At 38.9% G+C, this 21,618-nt stretch overlaps 1 protein-coding gene across 17 annotated transcripts in view; it reads left to right on the top strand.

The window, feature by feature from the left end:
- GOLGA4 (golgin A4) overlaps positions 1-21,618 on the top strand; it is a 74,040-nt gene that overhangs the window by 8,321 nt on the left and 44,101 nt on the right. For 10 of the 17 annotated variants that reach the window (XR_010433492.1, XM_064667651.1, XM_064667694.1 and 7 more), the window contains exons 3-7: positions 8,159-8,257; positions 14,355-14,420; positions 15,128-15,442; positions 17,438-17,485; positions 17,891-17,947. Coding sequence is in view for 16 of the 17 variants with exons in the window: in XM_064667651.1 (XP_064523721.1) it covers positions 8,159-8,257; positions 14,355-14,420; positions 15,128-15,442; positions 17,438-17,485; positions 17,891-17,947 (585 nt within the window). In the remaining variant the exon portion in view is untranslated. The remainder of the gene's footprint in view (positions 1-8,158; positions 8,258-14,354; positions 14,421-15,127; positions 15,443-17,437; positions 17,486-17,890; positions 17,948-21,618) is intronic. The other 7 variants (XM_064667665.1, XM_064667656.1, XM_064667626.1 and 4 more) reach the window with 6 other exon arrangements.

The raw sequence follows: 21,618 nt of genomic DNA, 5'->3' as shown, positions 1-21,618 counted from the left end.
TTTACAGTTATCCTTGGTCTTAGTGTGCTGCCATGACAATTTTACTTGTGAAACATATCCTTTAATTAAAAATTTAGAAAGTAGTAAAGTGGTAAAGGGATGAAAGCCTCTTACTTTTTTGTAAGGACTGGTTTTACATCAAATGGAAAATATTACTAAAAGTAAGTTTAAATTATTAAGACATGAAATTTAATTTCTCCAAATATTTGTCATAAATGTTGACAGTATAATTAAAATAAAATAATCTTTGAAATTTGTTTGTTGCATTACATTTTCATTAAATTCAGTTCAGCAGTATTACTATGCTTAAAAAAGATGCAGATACTGTATACTACCTCTGAAAATATATGCCCCGATTACATGGGTGTTGTGTCTTTCGGAGGGCATTTTTTTGCAGTGTTCTCATTTCACCAGGCAGTTGTTCTGTGTACAGGTGTCAGTGGCAGTGGCATTACAGTGAACTGTTGGACAGTGTTTAATACACTAAAAATATTTGCTTGTAGAGTATCATGTGCTAAAGTGTTTTTGCAGTACATGAATAATTGCTAACCCTTTTACTACTGAAAGCTAAGCAAAAGTAGTTTTTCATCATGTTTTCTGTCCTCCCTGTGGCTGTGTTTTAGTATGTCTTCAATAATCATGATTTTTGATTTTTACTTCTGTAATATCAAAGTTGCAAGTATTGCATGTGAAATCCTTGACTTACACTCAGAATATTTTTATAATAAAAACAATTTCAGAGTGAATTACAATTGTAAATGACAGCATTAGTCTGATCAAAGAATTATAATAAAACATACATGCAAACATTCTTGCTTTATATTCTACAGTGATAAGATTTTTTTTATTTTTCAAAATTCCAAAATGTTATCCATTTAAAATAAACCTACAACTTATATGCTCCATTTGTGGAATACTAAGCAGGTTTCTTTTTCACACCAACTTTCTTCTTCAGATTGTATTTTATTAGATCTGTGGATCTTCAGTGGCAGTGTTACAGAGAAACTCATAATTTTTTCATGTATAAGGAAAAAGAAGTCTGTCTAGTTCTGTATTCTCTTACTGCAGGTAGCTCATATTTACAGTGTGAGGTAAAAGCATCTATTGGTACTCGCATAGAACTTCTTCAGAAAATTTGCATATCAGATACTTTCTGACCTCGTATGTTGCCATTTGAAAGGTCCTAGATGATTAAAATATGCTTACTTAGCGCTTCCAGTCTTTTCTGGGGAAGAACAGTGTTTATTTTTCAACCTGTTACTGCATTCACTCTGAAACAGAATTTAAGGTGAAAAGCATCAGTTGCTGGAAGTTCAAAATTTTCTTTTTGTTCTACCATATACTTACTTAAAAGTCGGGCCCACCTGCAGAAGATAAACAAAACTAGTTTACTGTCAGCTGACAGCAAAGAGCTGAGACCTTGCTGTGGATGACCTACCAGTCATGCAGATCGAAATATCACTGACATCCTCTTGAGTGTTATGGAAGTGACAGCAGAGCACAATATATATAGCTCTTCTTACAGCTAAAGATAAAGTAGCCATGGTACTTTTCAGTCTCACTTTAGTGCTGTAAAATTAATTTTAAAAGGATTTTTAAATTAATTGAAATATTTTTATAGCATTGGCTATTAATAAAGCACGACAAGGCAAGCTGAAATAATATTCTTTCAGTACTTTTGCTAATCCTGCATCTTTCCTGTATTGACATACTTAATTTGAAGTAACAGATGTTGCCTTGCAAAGATGGTAGTGGTTCAGATATATCTATTTTTTTTCCTTTCTGACATGCAAATTTAAGACTAAATTTGTATGTATGTAAACTTGAATTTTACAACTCCTGATGCTTCCACCAACATGATTAGATCCCTCATGAAAGTTAAAAGCAAACCTGAAAAGACCTTGTATTTGATTTCTGTACTTCCTCTTTTTGAAAATGCAGTTCTGCTTTCTTGGATTCTGGGGCTTTTTTAATTGCAGGGAAAACCTTGAACTTTCAGCTATTCATTTTTTCCTATTCCCTGATCACAGTAGGGATGAGATATAAAAGAGTATGTTGCAAATTGGACAAACTTTTTATAAATAAATATTTTGTAAATAGGAAAATTACTGAATTATTCACAACTTTTTTTCCTAGCATTGCCCAACTTGGACAAATAACCAAATTTATTTATTTATTTTACTCTGAGGAATGATTTACTTGTCAGTAAGAATTGAAACTCTAAACCTTTAGCTGGTAGCTGAATCTGCTAGCTCCTTGAACTAGATGAGCAGATACTGACTTGTCTCTTAGACAAGTTTTGTACCAAAAAAAATCAGAATGAGAGTTAAATATTGTGACGAAAGATCAGCCATATCACAGCATATTAAGGAAGCTTTCCTGTATGACCATCCAGGAGCCACTCTGGCAGTCACACTTGCACCATCCCAGGCTTTCACTGCTGGGACTTAAGCCCCTTTGCCATAGGCAGCTCCAGCGAGCCAGTGGGTGACTTTCTTGACTCTCCACCCACACTCACATTGTCAGACAAGTTCCTCTTACTGGCTTGACCCAAGGTTTCCCACAGCAGAGTCCCAGACTTCTGGTTCCTTTAAGTAATTTTATCAAGGTGCAGCAACATAATGACAGATCAGGCTGGGTGCCTCCAAGCTGAGATCCTGAAAAAGGAATCCCCGGGCTTTCAAGTCTGTGTGCGTGTTCCAATGGTGATCTTTGTTCTGGGGTCTTCTCACTGTTCAGTGGGTTTTGCAGAGTCTCTGGGTGACTGGCCACCAGCCAGCCAGCACAGCAGGTCCCCATACCCTCCTACCCAGGGCACAACCTGGAGCTTACAATGCAGCTGTACACTGAACTACTTGCACTAGATGTAGTCCTTAACAGCCTTCAGCCTATAAATTTGGTGCCTGAGATTAAGATCAGCGTAGTTTAGGGAGATCATATGCCCTGGAGTATCACAGAAAGATCAGCGTAGTTTAGGGAGATCATATGCCCTGGAGTATCACAGAATCACGGAACTGTTAGGGTTGGAAGAAACCTCTGGAGGTCATCCAGTCCAACCCTCTGGCAAGGCAGGGACACATACAGGAAGTGACACAGGAACATGTCCAGGTTGGGTTTGAATGTCTTCAGAGACAGAGACTCCATGACCTCCCAGGGCAGCCTGTTCCAGTGCTCTGCCAGTCTCAATGAAAAGAAGTTCTTCCTCATGTTGAGATGGAACTTCTTGTGTTTTAGTTTATGAACACTGCTCCTTGTCCTGTCACTGGGCACCACTGAAAAGAGTCTGGCACCATCTTTTTGACAACGTCTTTTGAGATATGTGCATGTATTAATTAAATCTCCTCTCTGTCTTTTCTTCTCCAGATTGAACAGGCCCATCTCTCTCAGTCTCTCCTCATAAGAGAGATGCTCCAGACCCCTAACCATTTTTGTGGCCCTCCACTGCACCTTCTTGTAAGATTCCAGCTCTGGGAGCTACCAGCTCCTGGACTCAGCTAGGAGTTTTACTTTAAAATATAAATGTAGGGTTCTTTAATACCTTGAGATAGCGTCAAGAGAATAAGCCACAGATTTGTTCTCAAGGTATTTATTCATTTAGGGCGGCAAATAAGGGAACTTGACCAAAGTTCAAAAGGACACCACACAAGCTAGACAAAATGTTCCACCACAGTGCTGACTCCACAACATTTAAATCAAAATCCAATCCCTCCAGCTCCAAGCCACCCTAAGCATCAAGAAAGGAGCAAAGAAAGAGAAGCAGAGGGAGCAAAAAGAAGGAGGAAGAGGGAGAGAGAGCTACCACAGAAACCTTGTAGAAGGCCAGCTCTCACAATTCCAAGTGGCAGGACCACGACGCAAGGCAAAGACATACCTATGATTTTATCTGCTCTGGTCGCTATGGCCAACCCCTCTAGGCCACCAGCCACTCTGGGGCTCCAGGCCAGGGTGGGGGGCAGTATCCTCACTGGCTCTGCCAATCTGCACTGGGTTAGGGGCTCCAGGAGGTGTGGTGTGTTATAGTTTTCCTGGGCTGTTTGTGACTGACAGCTACCCTGGGGCTTCCCCATGTGGGCTCCAGGGGCCTGCCGTGAGGGATGCAACGCCACCTCACCTCCATAAGGTTCGACCCATCCTTCCCCCTCCACACACACACACTCACACACACACACACACACACACACACTCCCCACAAGGTGGTTCTGACCCAGTAATAACTGGTCGGGTGTCTAATACCTCTCCAGAAGCAACTTGTCTTTCTTGTACTGAGGAGCCCAGAACTGGACACAGCGCTCCAGGTGTAGCCTCACTAAGGCTGAGTAGAGGGGAAGGATCCCCTCCCTCAACCTGCTGACAGTGCTCTTCCTAATGTACCCCCGGATCCCATTGGCCCTCCTGGCTGCAAGGGCACACCGCCAGCTCATGGTCAACTTTTCATCCACCAAGACTCTGAGGTCCTTCTCTGCAGAGCTGCTCTCTGGGTAGTCAGCCTCCAACCTGTACTGGTACTTGGGGTTATTTGTCCCCAGGTCCAGTGCTCTACACTTGCCTTTGTTGAACTTCATTAGGTTTCTCTCTGCCCAACTCCCCAGCCTATCAAGGTCCCACTGAATGGCAGCACAGCCTTCAGGTGTATCAGCCGCTTCCTCCAGAGTATGTTTCAAACAGAATGTTGGAAGATCTTACTAGGATTTCTATAGCAAGCTTCAAGTGTGATGTGATGGCATTCAGAGGATTAGAGCAGGTTAATTAAACAATTACATCTTTGCATGCTCTGTTTCTGGTATGCTTCATCCTGCTTGGAGTCACCACTTGTCTAGTTTTATTGATCACTATACTGGTCTAGCGCTAAAGTGGTGCTAGTGATACATAAGACAGTATAGCACCAGATGTCTTTAATGTTTCTGAAGCTACTAAGATAATTCAGAGTGGGTTTTAGGACAAATCCTTAAGTGCAAGAATCCTGTGGTAATATTGTTTAATTTTGCCTGACTAGCAGGTGGTTTCTTGCCTGTTTTCCAGGCATAGGTGAATAATTTTTAGTTACTTTTAGTACCTCTTTCCCTAACATCCCCCTTCCAAGTTAACTAGACAACTAGTTCTTAAAGCCATATTGAATAGATGATTAAAAAAATTAAAAATGCAGATAAAAACACATGTATATATTGGAAAGCATTAAGTAGTGTAATTACAGGACTCACTAGAGAGCTCTGCCTATATTTTAACAGTAAAAACATACCTATCAAAGTAACAAAAATACTGTGAGCCAGTCCTTAAGTATTTTCATTGTTGGTCACCCAACATCCGAGAACAGAGGATAAACTCGCTAATGGGTAGATACAACCAGTTCTAAATATGTTAAAGAAATAACACTCTTGGACCATGACTGAGCATGTTCTGTCTTTGGTAGCTATTTGAATTGTGAAACTCTTGACTACTGGAGAAGAAATACTTTGTAATTTCATTTTGATACAGTGATTACTGTTCTGCCTCAGTACTGTATTTTGTTCTTCTTTACTGTATTTTGTTCTTCTTTATTTGTAGGGTTGGCTCCTTCCCTTTTGTGCTTACCTTTACTCAGCAGGGTGAAGCTGAGATTATTTAGAAATGTTCTTGTATCTGATCAACATCTGTGAAATTTAGCAGAATTGCTAATTGCATTCTACTGTTTGTGTAAACTATTAATTATGATAGAGACCCTGGAGTTGTATGTCTAAAAACTCAAGCAGTGCTGCATCAATTTATATTCATAAGTTTTTTTCTTTCTTTTTCTCAAAATCATAACATAATATAGATTGGCATATTTTAGACAGTGGATAGCCTGGATCTTCCAATCTTGCTAAACAGGAGTTGCATACACTCTGTATCAGTCTACCAGGTAGTTTTGAGTGGATTTTTAAAATTAACTTCTGCCATTGTTTAAAGCTCTCTCTCTCTTACCTGTAAGTTTTGGGGTTTGTAATTAATGTTTTGTGAAAGAATTAATGTCTAGGCCTCCTGTTAGAACTTGGCTGCAATTACATGGTTGTGGACTTCCAGGGATGACTAAAAATCCTAACAGCTCTTAGGTGCTGAGCAAACTGACAGTCCATCTTTTTTTTTGGAGCGGGGTGAACTTGTTAGAGATCAAATAGGAATTATTTTTAATGCAAATTTTTTGATGTACTAAATAATGGAATTAGGATGAAGCGAAGTAATGCTATGGTGAAATGTCACAACTTAATATTTTGAGAAACAAGGATTAGCATGCTGTTACTATGAAGAGATAATTTAAATTGCCTGTGATTCCTGAAGTTCTTGGGTCATGTTGTTAAAAGTGACTTAACTAAGCTGAAGATAATATATGTTACATGTTGAAAATGTTCATAATCTTTTGGTTAATAATATTTGCTGTAATCCATTTATCAGTGCTTTGCAAACTGTGTTTTATCTTCTTAACTAATCTTCTCCAAACATACAAAGTAATTTCTATCTTTAAGATTTCATAACTTTATTTGTGGTGGAGAATTTGCGTGCTTCTAATTCATGAGGCCATCAGGCTTGCTTGTAGTACTGCTGTGGTATGTTTGTGCATGCATAATATTTGCCTCTTTCTTTTTCTGGCATATATCCTTTCAAGAAGAGGAACGTGTGCAAAATGCATAGCAGGGTCAAGGCTATGAGCTTCTACAATTGTCAGCACTGGAGGAAGATTTTCTGGAATCATTTTCATTTATGAGCTTTCTTATTTTTCCTTTGTCTAAAAGCTCAAATAAGGAAACTTCTAACGGTTTTACACACTTGAATGTATATAGCAGGAACTTTAACACAGTTTTTAAGCATTACACTCCTAATAGGCTGAGACTGGTGACCAGTCTCACAAAACTCAGCAAGTGTTTGCAACCACAGTGAATGCAGAGGGCAAGTGTGCGGAGGCCAGAGGGGTGAAAAAGATTGGGAGCAGGAGAAATGTGACCATCTCTTTTATTAGCAGCTAGTCTTTGTAGCAACTTAAAAGTGAGAAGTTTCATCTGAGTTTCTCAGACCTAGCTAGTTATTGGCAAATCCAACAATCAGAAGGTATTGTATATGGCTGTCAATGAACATTAACAACTTACTACAATTTCTGAAAGGGTTTTGTGAACATAAATTGAGAGCCATGTAGTGTTCCAGATCTTACATATGAAAATATTTTTCCTCTCTCAATTTGAATTGATGTAAGTAAGCTACTAGAGCACTAGAGTCAGTGTAACTGTCAGAAAAAAAAGTAAATCAAACTCTTAACTTACACTGTAATTTATTTGGCTCCTAAAAATACTATTTAGTAACTTGATATAGGGTTTTGTCTCATTATTTCAGAACAGTTTTGCTTTATTTCATATTTTGGTTCAGTCAGCAGACAGCACAATTCTAAAATCTCAGGCTGTAAGAAAGGCTGAAAGAACCTTGAACTTATATATAAATGAGTATAATCATGAGAGGAATATTTTTTTGAAATCTGTTACACATCCTAACAGCATTAGATTGCATTACATTAAATATATATATCCAGTTTGAATTCAAATTCCAGTCTCCTTCTCTTCATGTTTTCATCTCTAGGGATTTAAATCTCTTCTTAGATACTGACTTGATAAAATGTTTAATTCAACTTGTGGTATTTTTACAAAATAGTGTTCTAGTAGTTTAAAAACAATATAAGGAATTTTTTTTGAATGTAGTTAGAATTCTAGTGTATAAGAGCACTGATGATAAATAGTCAAAAGCAAGCGATTTATAGTGTATATAACTGAAATACTGATAGAATTTTTAGAATAGTGGGTTGTTCATGCATAACTGAGAGCGTATAGGGCTCAGTGGTATATGATAACTCATCCACAGAAGTTTAAGAAAGTTACAGTATAAGTGCCTGAAACATTTTCTTTATCTTTGGCTAAACTAGGATCTGTCTTTTAAATTGCGTGCTTCTTTACTACCAAATGATAAAAATTGTATTTTGGCTGTTCTGAAATGATCTAATGCATATTTTCTGGTTATGTCCTGCCTTTATCAATATCTGTTGTCTCATAAACTGCTGTATTGTTTTATTATGTTTTTAGTAGCATGGAAAAAATAAGTAAAGTTGTGCAGTGTTCTTTATTTCTTGATTTATTTTCATTTTCCTCCTTTTTGCATTGAATGACAGCTGTTAGCCGGAATGATAGCAGAACCTGCTTTTCTCTCTGAGTATACTATCTTTGCTTTGGATCCCACCAAACAACCTAAGCCACAGAGTGACAGTGTGGTGAGTCCTCCTACTCCTCTTAGTAATGCCTTTAGCAGGTGGAGGAGAGTAATGTACTAGAAGGCAAACCTAGTGTTGCTTGTGGCTTGTTCTCACAGAGACATCTATCTTAACTACCTTGTTGCTAACCCTGCACTAAATTTCACAGAGGTAGTACCTGATAGCTCCTGGCTGGTGTGCTGTATGATGTGAATTTATCGTAACATAAAAAAATTAACGTTTTCTCTTATACAGGTGACCGTACCCTGCACAACTTTTAAATAATTGTTGCAAAAGTTTGTATGTTTGTTGCATAGAATCTTCCATTTCATGTTTGTATATGTCTGTATATATTTCAAAATAAGGTTGCTTGTCATTTAGTACTAATGGTAGCAGGAAATAATTATTTCACATAGACTTTGAAATTAATCTATATCTAGTTGGTACCCTGGCAGCTATTATTGTGAGGATAACTAGCCTTTTTTATAATAATTGATTTTTATTTTAAATATACATTTCTTTGCCTGGAATTGTTGTTTTCATCATATGTAGGTGGAGAAGCTCAATGAGAAGAGATGAGACGTGAAGAGAAAGAAGCAGGCATAGGGATGAAAGCAGACTTCCGCTTTTTAACATAGGCACATACAAAGCTGTATTCTTGCTGTTGTCACAGATCTGGAATGGCATCCTTCACATGCTTCAGAGGCATGGCATTCCCGAGTCTGTAGTCAAATCACAGTATTTTTTAGAGCCCCAGCTCATCCCTGATGCTTTTCTGGTTGAGTAAGTGCTCTTTGCTGGTCATGCAGGGGCTGAAAATGACAAGTCACTGAAAGCTGTAGCAGGATAGAAATCTAATAAGGAGGTGGACAGAGCAAAACATACCATGTTGTGTTGGACTTTTCTCTCTCAGGCTAAGCAAGATTGGACAGAAACAATGATTAATGATTAAAATGGTGATCCATGGAAAGTCTTAATTCGTTGCAAATGGTTATGCTTTTTTAGAGCATGTCCTTAAAACACTGATGCATTACTAGTTCAGTCGTGTTTTCAAGATTGAACTTTTTGATGGGGACCAAAGAGGACATGCTGAAAATCTGTAGTTTCAAAATAGTTACTAAATTTTTTTTTCAGTTCTAGATATTTTGATCATATTTGAAATCCAGCAATTGCTACTTAAAGATTCACTGCAAAATTAACCTTTTTTGGTTTTAACTACATTACAGAATATCTCTAAAACAGTTTTATTTCAAATAACATATTTGTATGATTGCTCAAATGTTGTCTTTATATGATCTTTTAGTATGTACTTCAGTGGCATATTTACTGGCTTGCATATTTATATACAAGACTGCATACATAAGTGGACCAGTTATGGTGATCAATATGATCACCATAACTGGTCCACTCTGGCCTCAAATCGGGAGGCCTGGAGACACACCATCTATAACGCAGCTGTCTCCTTTGAGAACACACGCAGGATCACCCTCGAGGAAAAAAGGCAACGCAGAAAGAACCGTGTATTGCAGAATACACCATCTAAGGAATCTTTCTGCTGTGCCTTTTGCAATTGGATATGTCTGTCACGTATTGGCCTCATAAGCCACCAGCGTGCCTGTATCAGATGTGGATAGAGCCTTCCCAAATCTTCGTTCGCGAAGCCTAGCCATGATGCATACATAACAAATAGTTATAATGTACAAGTTATTGTTAATGTGTACCAGTGTGTATTAATAATGTGTTACCTATAAAACTGATTTTTTTCTCTGAGCTTTCTGAAAACTCTAGAGCAGTACTCTCACAGTAGGAATTGGGAGGGGGAGAAAACAATGAGAATAGAGAATGGGATGTCTGATTATAAAAACAATTATATTAAAAAGCACCCTACATTATGTATGTTTGGGAAACCTAGATAAACTAAAGATGCAGGAGAGGGAAAGTTTCATCAACACACACAAATGCATATTAATTCTGCTAAATCAAACTGTGCGTATGCAACTGATATGTGATCTAAGAGAGTGAATGTCATAGAGAAGTGACTGTAATTGTGGATTTTTTTGGCGTAGATGAAGTTGTATAAACTCGTTACTAACTAAGCTACATAGGTTTTGTTGCATTTTGTTCAAAATATTCTTGGACACAATGTGGTTTTTAAAAGAAAAATGAAAGGGAAATGAGGGGAAAAAATGTCTACTAAACTTTCTTTCCTTTCTCCCTCCATAATTTACTAAGTTTTGGAATACCTGAGAAGGAGGGAAAACAGTAAAATTTTTTTAAATTAAAACATTTAAGCTTTCACTTTTCAGGCTTACTAATCTACTTATACCTTTGAGAAATAAGTAAGATGAATTAGTTTGCGTTTCAGAAATAGGGAAGTAAGGAGGTGTAAATGTCACTAAAACACCCTAATGTGCTCCAGTTAAAACTGAATTATGATTTATACATCTTCATAATAAAAAGAAACCTTTTTATTAGAGATTGTAAGTATATGGATGTGTATGTTCTATGAGTTTGTGGAGGAGACACTTCCCTTGGTTTCCAAAAACCTTGATGTAACAACTGGGTTTAAGATGTTTAAAATGCCTGCTCGTGCTCTGTGATTCTGGTTTTGCTGAAAGCTCTCATAAGACTTATGAAAGGCTAGGGCATTTAAGCTCTTGAAAGCCTCTTGAATCAATACTTACATATAGCAACTTCCATTCATAGTTACTTTCAGTGTGTGGACACCTGAATACAACCCATTGCACAGTGATGTAGTCTTGTAGCAGCTACATACCTATGGTGGTCCAATTTTTATACAAAAGATTACCAGTGTATCCCTTTTATTATTTATGCCAGTGGAAAGTCTAACCCCCAGATGTAGTTTCTACTTTTGTTCACACAGATTGAGTACAAAGACGCCAGCATAAAAAGTAGGAGAATTTTAAAAGTGGCGGCATTAGTTTAGTTTTGAAATTACATTTTTGAGGATCTTTGTAAATCCTTAAATGGCAGATTTTTAAGCATCTTCAAAGAAAGGAACAGCATCCATGGGTTCTATATTAATAAAAACCTTATTAAATTTAATAAATCTACTTAATCTTGTGTTTTAATATTGATGTTAAATATTAAATTATTCTTATGAATTACATGTACAAACCCTTCATAGTTTTCTATAATTCTCTTTTATGTATATCAGAATATATGATTTTTGAAAGAAGTATATACAGTTAGTTCGTAATTCTTGGTAAAGTATTTGTCTTCCTCTGTTGTCAGGCCTGTACTAGCATGGTAGATGCTTTGTAAATTGTAGAACAGAAGATTTTTTATTTGGATTACCTTATTATTAACTTTCCAGTTAGGAAACGAAAAAGAACAGGTAAGGGAACTGAGAATAAAATGTGGAAGTGCTGTAGATTAAAACACAGTAAGAGCTGTTAATCCACTAGGAATAAATCCACCACCACAGGATAGTGTTCTGAAGCAGAATGCAGATTTTGTTCAAACCAGGTGAAGCACAATTTCCAAATTCAGATTTCTTGTATGTCTGGTTATTACTCATTTAATTTTGTCTGCATCTGGGTGACTGCTCAGTACCCTGTTTTCCTTAACTATCTGAATTTCTCTTCATTCTGTGGTATTTTTGTACTTCCTTAAGACCTTTTTAAAGCCCTTTTACACTGTATCATTCCTCTGCCTTGTTAATATTTAGGTATGCTTATCTGCGTATCCAGAGTAGAAGCTGTGAATGTGATTATGGGGCAGATGCATACAAGGGGGATTATGATTCAAATTTCAGTTATATGTACACCTTAAATTTTTCAGTTTGCATGTAACTTTCAGGGTACAGCTGGATTTAAAATTAAATTACACTGCTTTTAAGTGAATTTACCCATATTTTGTTTGATATGCCTCAGTGCTTTGCTTCTCTTGGACAATTCATGTCCAAGATGGTTTCTAGCATGTGTCGCTAATTCAGTTGGACTGGGTTTAAAAACTGTCTGGATTTGTATAGGTTAGAGTGATAGAATATCCTGAGTTGGAAGGGACCCACAAGAATCACCAAAGTCTAACTCCTGGTCCTGCACAGGACAGCCCCAAGAATCACACCATGTACCTGAGAGTGTTGTCCAAACACTTCTTGAACTCTGTCAGGCTTGGTACTGTGACCACTGCCCTGGGGAGCCTGTTCTCGTGCCCAACGACCCTCTGGGTGAAGAACCTTTTATAATATGCAGCATAAACTTCCTCTGACAGAGCTTCATGCCATTCTTTTGGATCCTGTCACTGGTCACCACGGAGAAGAGATCAGTTCCTGCCCCTCCACTTCCCCCCCTTAGGAAGTTGTAGACTGCAATGAGGTATTTCCTCAGTCTCCTCCAAGCTGAACAGACCAAGTACCCTCAAGGCCCTTCACCATCTTCATTGCCCTTCTTTGGACACTCTCTAACAGCTTAGTATCTTTCCTCTATTGCAGTGCCCAAAACTGCACACAATATTCAAGGCGAGGCCACACCAGTGCAGAGCAGAGCGGGACAGTCCCCTCCCTTGACCGGCTGTCGATGCTGTGCCTGATGCCCCCCCGGACACGATTGGCCCTCCTGGCTGCCAGGGCACTGCTGACTCATATTCAACTTTCTGTTGACGAGGATCTCCAGTTCCCTTTCTGTGCACTGCTCTCCAACCTCTTTTTCCCCAGTCTGTACAAACATCCAGTGTTGCCCCATCCTAGGTGCAGAATCCAGCATTTTCCTTTGTTGAACTTCATATGGTTGGTGATTGCCCAGTCCTCTCATTTGTTGAGGTCTCTCTGCAGGGCCTCCCTACCTTCAGGGGAGTCGAGAGCTCCTCCCAATTTAGAGTCATCATCAAACTTACTTAGTGTACCTTTGAGTCCTGCATCCAAGTAATTCATGAAGCTGTTGAAGAGAACTGGGCCTAAGATGGATCCCTGTGGAACCCCACTAGTGACAGATCACCAGTCTGATGTTACCCCGTTTACTCTTTGTGGAGTTACCCCATAACTCTTTGTGCCTGACCCATGAGCCAATTGCTCAACCATTGCGTGCTGTGTGCTGGACATTTTGTCCAGAAGGATACTGTAAGAGACAGTATCCAAAGCTTTACTGAAATCTAAAAAGTTTATAACAAATGGCTTTCCTTGGTCAGCTCTATGGATAATCTTGTCATAAGGAGAAATCATATTTGACAAGCAGGAGTTTCCCCTTGTGGAGCTGTACTGACTGTCACCAATGACTGTGGTATCTTTCAGGTGTTTTTCAATAACTCCCAGAAAAATTTTCTCCATAATTTTACCGGTCACTGAAGTGAGACTAATAGACCTGTAGTTTCCAGTGTCATCCTTCTTGAAAACTGTGGCGTTATCCAGCTTCCAGTCACTGGGAGTTGGTTAGAAAACACCTGAACGTAGGACATAGGAAAAGCAGGATAGACAGACTAGGAACAGAATGTAAAAAAAAAAAACCACCAAAAAAACCCCCAACAAACAAACAAATTGTTTTCTGCTGTGTTGGTTTTGTTGGTTTGGGTGGGGTTTTTTATGTGTGTGTGTGTTTTGTTTTTCTTTCTTTGGCAGTGCAGAGGAATGTACACATGAAGTTTTTTGCCAAATGTTTTTTCTGAAAGTTTAATTTTCTTCCTCTGCTTGTTCGGAGTTTAAAACAGCTTGTTACCAGCACTCTTTTTCCAGGTAGTTTCCACCCCCCCAGTGCAGTTAAACTGAGAAAGACGGTGTTACAGCCAACTCTTACTCATGTTGGCTGTAAACACTAGTCATCAATTAGATTTTTCCTGCTGTCATTTTGGCTTTTTGGTGTTTCTTTGATTTGCGCATAAATGTTATATAAATAATCACTCTGAGTAACTTAATTGGAGATATCACCATTTGCAGATGTCTTGTACTAATCCATGCACACATAGCTGCTTTGTAGTTCTGTATATTGCAGCAATCTGTTCTGAATTTAACAAACTAGCTTGTTTGCATGAAGACCTCTTAATAAACATTGTAAAGAAAGTACTAAAAACACAGACAAGGTAAAAGTACAGATATTTCTAGGAATCAGTGAATTACAGTCCTTGTAGTGTCTATTCCTTCTAATGGTTGTTTTTCCTACTGTAGAACTTAACTAAACAACCACTTCCCGGATCCACAGAAAATAATGGAAGTGAACCAGCCTCCCCACAGGTATGTGGAGGATATGGGGGGGTTGTTTCCTCCTTTCCTGCTGTGTTGTCTTTGTGTTACTTTGGTTTAAGTGTCCAGTATGTATCTTCATGCTGGAGTAGGGACAATAAGTCCTTGCCTGTCAGGATACTAGGGTATTTTGTTTATGTGTAATCCCATTAGCTGGTATTAAGTGGTGTCACTGATGTGCGGAGGTTTGTTTGTTTTTTTTGTAAGGGTAGGTTAGCAGACTGCCTGCATTGAGATGCATCTTGTTGCACAGCCATCATGGGATACAGAGCATTAACCTCACTTTCAAGAGTACAGGGCATATTGCATGACTGGAAAGCTAATTTCTACCTGAAGGAAAAGAACTGATAGGCTTAAAAGTATTGTCACTAGTGGTAAAAGTGTAAGTCATTTAATATGTCTTGGGAAAAACTTTAGCTTGATGAAATTGAGTTAGCCGTGGCTCCTGGTACATGCATCCCAACATTTTATCGTAGGGACAACATTGTGCAGTAATGCTTCGAATCACTTCTGTAGCACCATCAGTATATAGTACCATAGCACAGAATCTTTTGGTCTAGAACAGTGTATTTGGTGTCATGCATGTGTTAGGCAACAGTCATTTTGTTGCCCAGATCAGGTCTCTCTTTCCTGGGCTTTAGTGTGTCTGTCTGCCTTAAAGCAGTGCAGAAATAATGACTTGCTTTGGATTTTTGCAGCTAAGTGACACTCAGTCTTTCACCCAGAGGCTTCAGCTTCGAGTTTCCTCCATGGAATCTTTGTTTCGAAGCCCGGTGAAAGAGACCCTATTCCGCTCTTCTTCTAAAGAGTCCCTGGTACGAAGTTCTTCAAGAGACTCGCTGAATCGACTGGACTTGGATGCCCTCAGTCCCACATTTGACTCACCTTCTGACATTGAAAGTGAAACAGAAGAGCCTCCTGGCAATATGGACAGCCTCAGCAAAGAGCAGTTGCTGCAGCGACTGCGCAGAATGGAGCGCACTTTGGGCAACTATAGGGTAAAATACTCAGAGGTAGGCAATGTAGTGACTGGTTTAGCTGGGTAGAGAGGGGAAAAAGATGAGGCTTACAGAGATTGCAGTAGTGGATAATCTTTTTGTTTTCCTGTTTGGAGCAAATGTTTCAACTTAAACCTAACATGGAAGTTAAATTATAATTCAAATTGACGTCTAGAGAGATCAAATGTTTTTCCAGTGATAAAACATGGAAATCCTTTTCTTCTCTTGTTTATAAATAATTTCCTCATGTCAGCAGTAGAGGTTTATTAGTGGTTACTCACAGAAAGTAGGCCTATTAAGGTTTCAGTGGAAAGCCTGTAGGAGGGGATGGAGTTCAGGACAGAGCTGAGCATGATTTGTACTCACATGACAGCAAATTTACTTTTGTTCTGAAACTTTTTCTTGAAGTGCATAATGTATATTCTATGCGCATACAATAGGCAAGCATTTTGTTTTAAAGAAATAAGTTCTGTTCTCCATAATTTCCAGATATTCCCTGTAAGGAATTAATTCAAGGACCGTTTCTTCTGCTATTTTAGTGAACACCAATGATATCAATAGTTTTTCTACTCATTTCCCGAATTATTGGGAAAGTAAAACTGTCTGGGATTGGGTTTTTTTTTGTTTGTGTTGGCTTTTTTTGTTTGTTGTTTTTTGAAGTGTGTGCTGTATTTAAAACTGGATGTTTGCACTGGTTTTTTACAGTTCTTTTAATGTTTGCTGCCCTAAAATACAAAAATTGCTGTGCAGACTTTTGTCTACTAGTGTCAAAATCCCTGGAATCTAAAATATGTATACAGCAATTGCAGTATTCAGCATATGCCTGAAAAAACAGTTGTTTCCCATTAATTTTTGGTTCTCTTCCAGCTGGTATAGTAGGTATTTTTTTAAAGTTTATGTAAAACAGTATTGCTAAAGTGAAAATTCTTCAATTTGTGGGTTTGTTTTGGTGTTTGGGGTTTTGGTTTTCTGTGTGTTTTTTTTTTTTTTTTTTATTCGCGTAGTCTGTTTAGTAAGTGTTAATTTTCTGTATCAAAAAGGCTTGGTGATTTTTTCTGTTTCTTTAGTTCAGTTGGAAAGTATTGCTTTGCTGGAGCTTGGATGACAGTAGTTTCAATATATAATGAGTAATTAAAACATAAATATTTTTTCTCTCTTAAAGTAGAATACAGAGTTAGCATCTCAAAAATATGGTGAGGGAAACCATCCATAGCAGTTTTAGTTTTCTTTTTAAGTGCAAAATAAATATGACTTTGAAATTAAAAGTAATTTTGAAAAAATCTTATTTTATATAAGAATTTGAAGTTATATTTTGACCTATTGATTTCTAGTTTGAGTGTTTTGGATGTGTTTTCCTTTAGTTTTTCATCAATTTGAGAACAGAATATTCTAGTTCCAAGTGCCATTAAGCTACTTCAGCTTTGGCAATTGTAATTAAATTTTGAATTAAACTAAATTGTGCAGTTACTTGTTAAATCCTTTGTCAGCTTACAATGAGAAATATTGTCCACTTTTAGTCTATCTGTATGCTGGGTATATGCAAAGCACATGGGATGAGAACATTACACAGATCCTTTTTTGCGAAATTTGTAAATGTATTTTTTAATTCATACTCTTTGTAAAATTACTTTTACTTAAGCTCCCTGGGACATGCACTCTTTCAAATGGACATCCCTGTGGGGTAGCTGTCTGGGATGTAACTTTCTGATACTGTTGGGTTTTGATCCCCTGTATTGAAGCATGGTACGTCTTCTCAGCAAAGGGAAAACTGTGCATGAATGCTGAGTAACATCACTGTTTTGTGATGTAGACCTCTTTTTTAAAACATTGGAGATATTTTATAGATAGAGAAAGGAAACACTGAGAAAATTTAAGTACACTTCTGTCAACAGAGTGTTCTCAAGTGAAGTGAAGAGTTTCAAAATGCACACAGTGGTACAACTAAGGAAATTATTTCAGTAGCTATTAATGAATGCATTATCATCATTATACCCAATTTCTGTATTTTAGCTAGTGTCTGCTTATCAAGTTATCCAGCGGGAAAAGAAGAAGCTACAGGTAAGAATTACTTTTCATCTTCTCTTGCCTGAATGCTTTTTTGAATCTTAAAATGTGTAGTGCAAATACAGATTTAATTTTCAGTGCATTGTATATCTGCATGTAACAAAAGATTCTATTATCTGGGATTTCTAAGGAAACCAAGTTAATACTGATTTATCAAAATAACTGTGAAGCTATTGTACTCCAGTCTTTTTTTTTTTTTGCATCAGCTGAGTTCAGGTGATAGATTGCCAACCCACAGTTGGCAATTTATGATAATACTTACACATCAAGCATGACTTGAAAGAGAAATACAAATCATTACATCTTCTGCTGAAGTACAATTCTGTGAATTTATTTATATATTTATGTTTTATAAGTTACATTTAATACACCTGATCTTTATTCTCCCTTTTTCTTAAGAGCATTCTGAGTCAAAGTCAGGATAAAGCACTTCGCAGAATTGGAGAACTGAGAGAGGTAGTAATTTCCTTTACTGATTGCGTGTTTACTTTATAGCACACCTACATAGGATCTTTTTCTGCCTAGCTTTTGATTTTTTTGTTCACTTTACAAAATATTTCCTATTACAGAGCACTTTTTTTTACTGCTTACTTGCTTTTTTTCATATGGGTTTACTCCTCTGCCTTGTTTTTCATTCATCAGCTTGATACTGTACTCTTAAGACAGAGCAGTGCATCATACCAACTGAACTCTACTTTTTTGTTCATTGTGAAATATGTAAAGTGCGTGTGGTTCTTGCAGTATTGTTGGGCCCAGCCATAGGTATTCCTGTGCCATTTGTTGCTCTTCTATTATCGACAAATTCTAATGTTAGGTAAATACAAGTAGTAGGCACATTTTAATAAAAATGTCAGTAACTATAAAAAAAATGGGGGGGGGATAAAATTTTTAAAAATGTTCATCTTTATCTCATTTATAATATTTATATTGGTTTTTGGATTTTAGTATAGTTTGATTTCAGTCATAAAATCAGGTAGGTTATGTTACTGTCTCTTTAGGTTATAGTGAAATTAAAAGGAGAAGCTCTAATATATTTGGTATTGATAATAAACACGTTGGACTTATTTAAAAAAATGTACAGATGATCAGGCGGAACAACTTAAAAGGGCAAGTTCACAAAAGCTATGTTGTCAGACCCTGGTGAAGCACAATGGGAAACTGAAGCCATTTTATTGCTGCAAGAGCAAGTGCAGCATCAGGTTTGGAGATGGGCATGGACTTCTCTGTCCACACTCTTACCTTGCTGGAGATCTGGGTACCAGTTTGCCCAAAGCCACAGGCTTTGTCTGTGAGTGCAGTCCTGCTCTTGGCCTGTGCCATGGTGAGCAGCAGCACTGGCCTGGAGGTTGCAGGAGCCATTAGGCTGTGGTGAGGTCTCACCTTTGCCTGAAGGCAGACTCACTCCAGACAGTTGGGTGTCTTGCCCCCAGACAGGGACCAGGACTTGTTCCCTTGGGGTGAGGGATGGTGACTGCGAGCATCTGACTGTGTGTGTACTTGTGCCTCATGCTCACCCACAGGGAACTGTCCCTGTGTGACTGGTTAGGCAGCCAGTCATTTCAGAGGAGGTCACTGGCAAATTGTCAGGCAGTCTTCAGCAATGCGGTGAGTAATTCAGGTAAGCAGGCTGTGAACTTTGTGTGCCACCAGGGTGGCATTTTGATTCAGATCTGTGCTGCTTCTGCCTCAGCAGCTGAGAACAGTGGGCCAGAGTGCTGGGTGTAGTGTGCTCGTCTGAGCTGGAGCCTGTTCCTGGGCTGTTACCATGTCCTAAGCTTAACTATCAGCCCATAGGAGGGAAAAAACCACAGCATTACTGACAGAAGTGGCTTAGAATCATAGAATCATAGAATCGATTGGGTTGGAAAAGACCTCCGAGATCATCGAGTCCAACCCTTGGTCCAAATCCAGTCCATTTACTAGATCATGGCACTCAGTGCCATGTCCAATCTGCGTTTAAAAATCTCCAGGTATGGTGAATCCACCACCTCTCTGGGCAGCCCATTCCAATGCCTGATCACTCTCTCTGTAAAGAATTTTCTCCTGATATCCAACTTAAATTTCCCCTGGCGGAGCTTAAGCCCGTGTCCCCTTGTCCTATTGCTGAGTGCCTGAGAGAAGAGACCAACCCCCACCTGGCTAGAACTTCCCTTTAGGTAGTTATAGACGGTGATGAGGTCACCTCTGAGCCTCCTCTTCTCCAGGCTAAACAACCCCAGCTCCCTCAGCCTCTCCCCATAGGACTTATGCTCCAGTCCCTTCACCAACCTTGTTGCTCTTCTCTGGACCCGCTCCAGCACCTCAATATCCTTTCTGAACTGAGGGGCCCAGAGCTGAACACAATACTCAAGGTGTGGCCTCACCAACGCAGAGTACAGGGGAAGGATCACTTCCCTGCTCCTGCTGGCCACGCTATTTTTGATACAGGACAAGATCCCATTGGCCTTCTTGGCCACCTGGGCACACTGTTGGCTGATGTTGAGCTTCCTGTCAATTAGTACCCCCAGGTCCCTTTCTGCCTGGCTGCTTTCCAGCCACTCTGTGCCCAGCCTGTAGCGCTGCATGGGGTTGTTGTGGCCAAAGTGCAGGACCCGGCACTTGGCTTTATTGAACTTCATCCCATTGGAATCAGCCCATCTCTCAAGTCTATCCAGATCCCTCTGCAGAGCCCTCCTGCCTTCCAGCAGGTCGACACTCCCTCCCAATTTAGTGTCATCAGCAAATTTGCTGATGATACACTCAATCCCCTCATCTAAATCATCAATAAAGATGTTAAACAGGACTGGGCCCAACACTGATCCCTGGGGAACACCACTAGTGACCGGCCGCCAGCTGGATGCAGCTCCATTCACCAGCACTCTCTGGGCCCGACCCTCCAGCCAGCTCCTAATCCAGGAGAGGGTACACTTGTCCAAGCCATGGTCTACCAGCTTTTCCAGGAGTATATTATGGGAGACAGTGTCAAAGGCCTTGCTGAAGTCTAGATAGACCACATCCACAGCCTTCCCCTCATCCACCAGGTGGGTCACCTGATCGTAAAAAGAGATCAGGTTGGTCAGACAGGACCTGCCCCTCCTAAACCCATGCTGGCTGGGTCTAATCCCTTGTCCATCCTGAAGGTGCTGTGTGATTGCACTCAGGATGATCTGCTCCATAACCCTGCCAGGCACCGAGGTCAGGCTGACAGGCCTGTAGTTGCCAGGGTCCTGCTTGCAGCCTTTTTTGTGGATTGGGGTGACATTCGCCAACCTCCAATCATTTGGGACCTTCCCAGAGAGCCAGGACTGTTGGAAGATGATGGAGAGCTTGCTAATGTTGTTTCTTTTCCGGATTGCTACAAGATCAAATGAAAGAAGCTCATTCTATGTTAAGTCCATATCCGTGTGCTCCTGTAGGATTAGTTTTTCAGCTTAATGCTACTTGATAAAGTCAGGAAGGCAGATGTATACCGGAGTTAAACCTTTTGTTTATGACAAAAGGTTGGACATGTGCATTTTTATTTTTCACTTCTGTCGTAGTCTTTGTGATTCATATATGTAGATAAGTTATACATATATTTCTGATTTATATATATACATTTATATATATATATATTTGGTGTAAAATTTAATTTCACTCTTACAAATCTGGTAGATTTAAAGAGTCCTTCAAATCTAACGCTGAGATTCTTTTTCATTAATTGATAAACTTCAAAATGTGTTTTTTTAGTCTTTTGGAAGCCTAAGTGTTGCAGCATTAGGTAAAACAAACACAAAAGAAAAATTACAAATAAAATGGTTAGTTTCCACTGTGCAAGCCAAAATGGTAAAAAGTAGTTCATTCATTGATGTAATAATTGATTACCAGAAATTGATTTTGAAAATCCTTTTCTTCATCATACAATCAAATTTCCCCATAAATATGTTGAATCAGACAAGTTTCTTCTAAGAGGGCCAGGTAAGAATAAATTATCTCCTTTGAGGCCAAGTTGACAGTGTGAAATAGTCCCTAGACATCAATGTGTCTTTTGCTTACCTTAGTTTTCTCCTGTTAGGAGTAATTCCTCAGAAACAGTCTTCAAGCAGTCTTCAGTGTTCTCCTTCTCAGAAAAGGATCAGAAGCGACTTTGGGATCTAAAAAGGGCCATT

Source organism: Pseudopipra pipra, chromosome 1, assembly GCF_036250125.1.
Source record: "Pseudopipra pipra isolate bDixPip1 chromosome 1, bDixPip1.hap1, whole genome shotgun sequence".
Taxonomy (NCBI): domain Eukaryota; kingdom Metazoa; phylum Chordata; class Aves; order Passeriformes; family Pipridae; genus Pseudopipra; species Pseudopipra pipra.
This window is presented reverse-complemented; position numbering and strand designations above follow the sequence as displayed.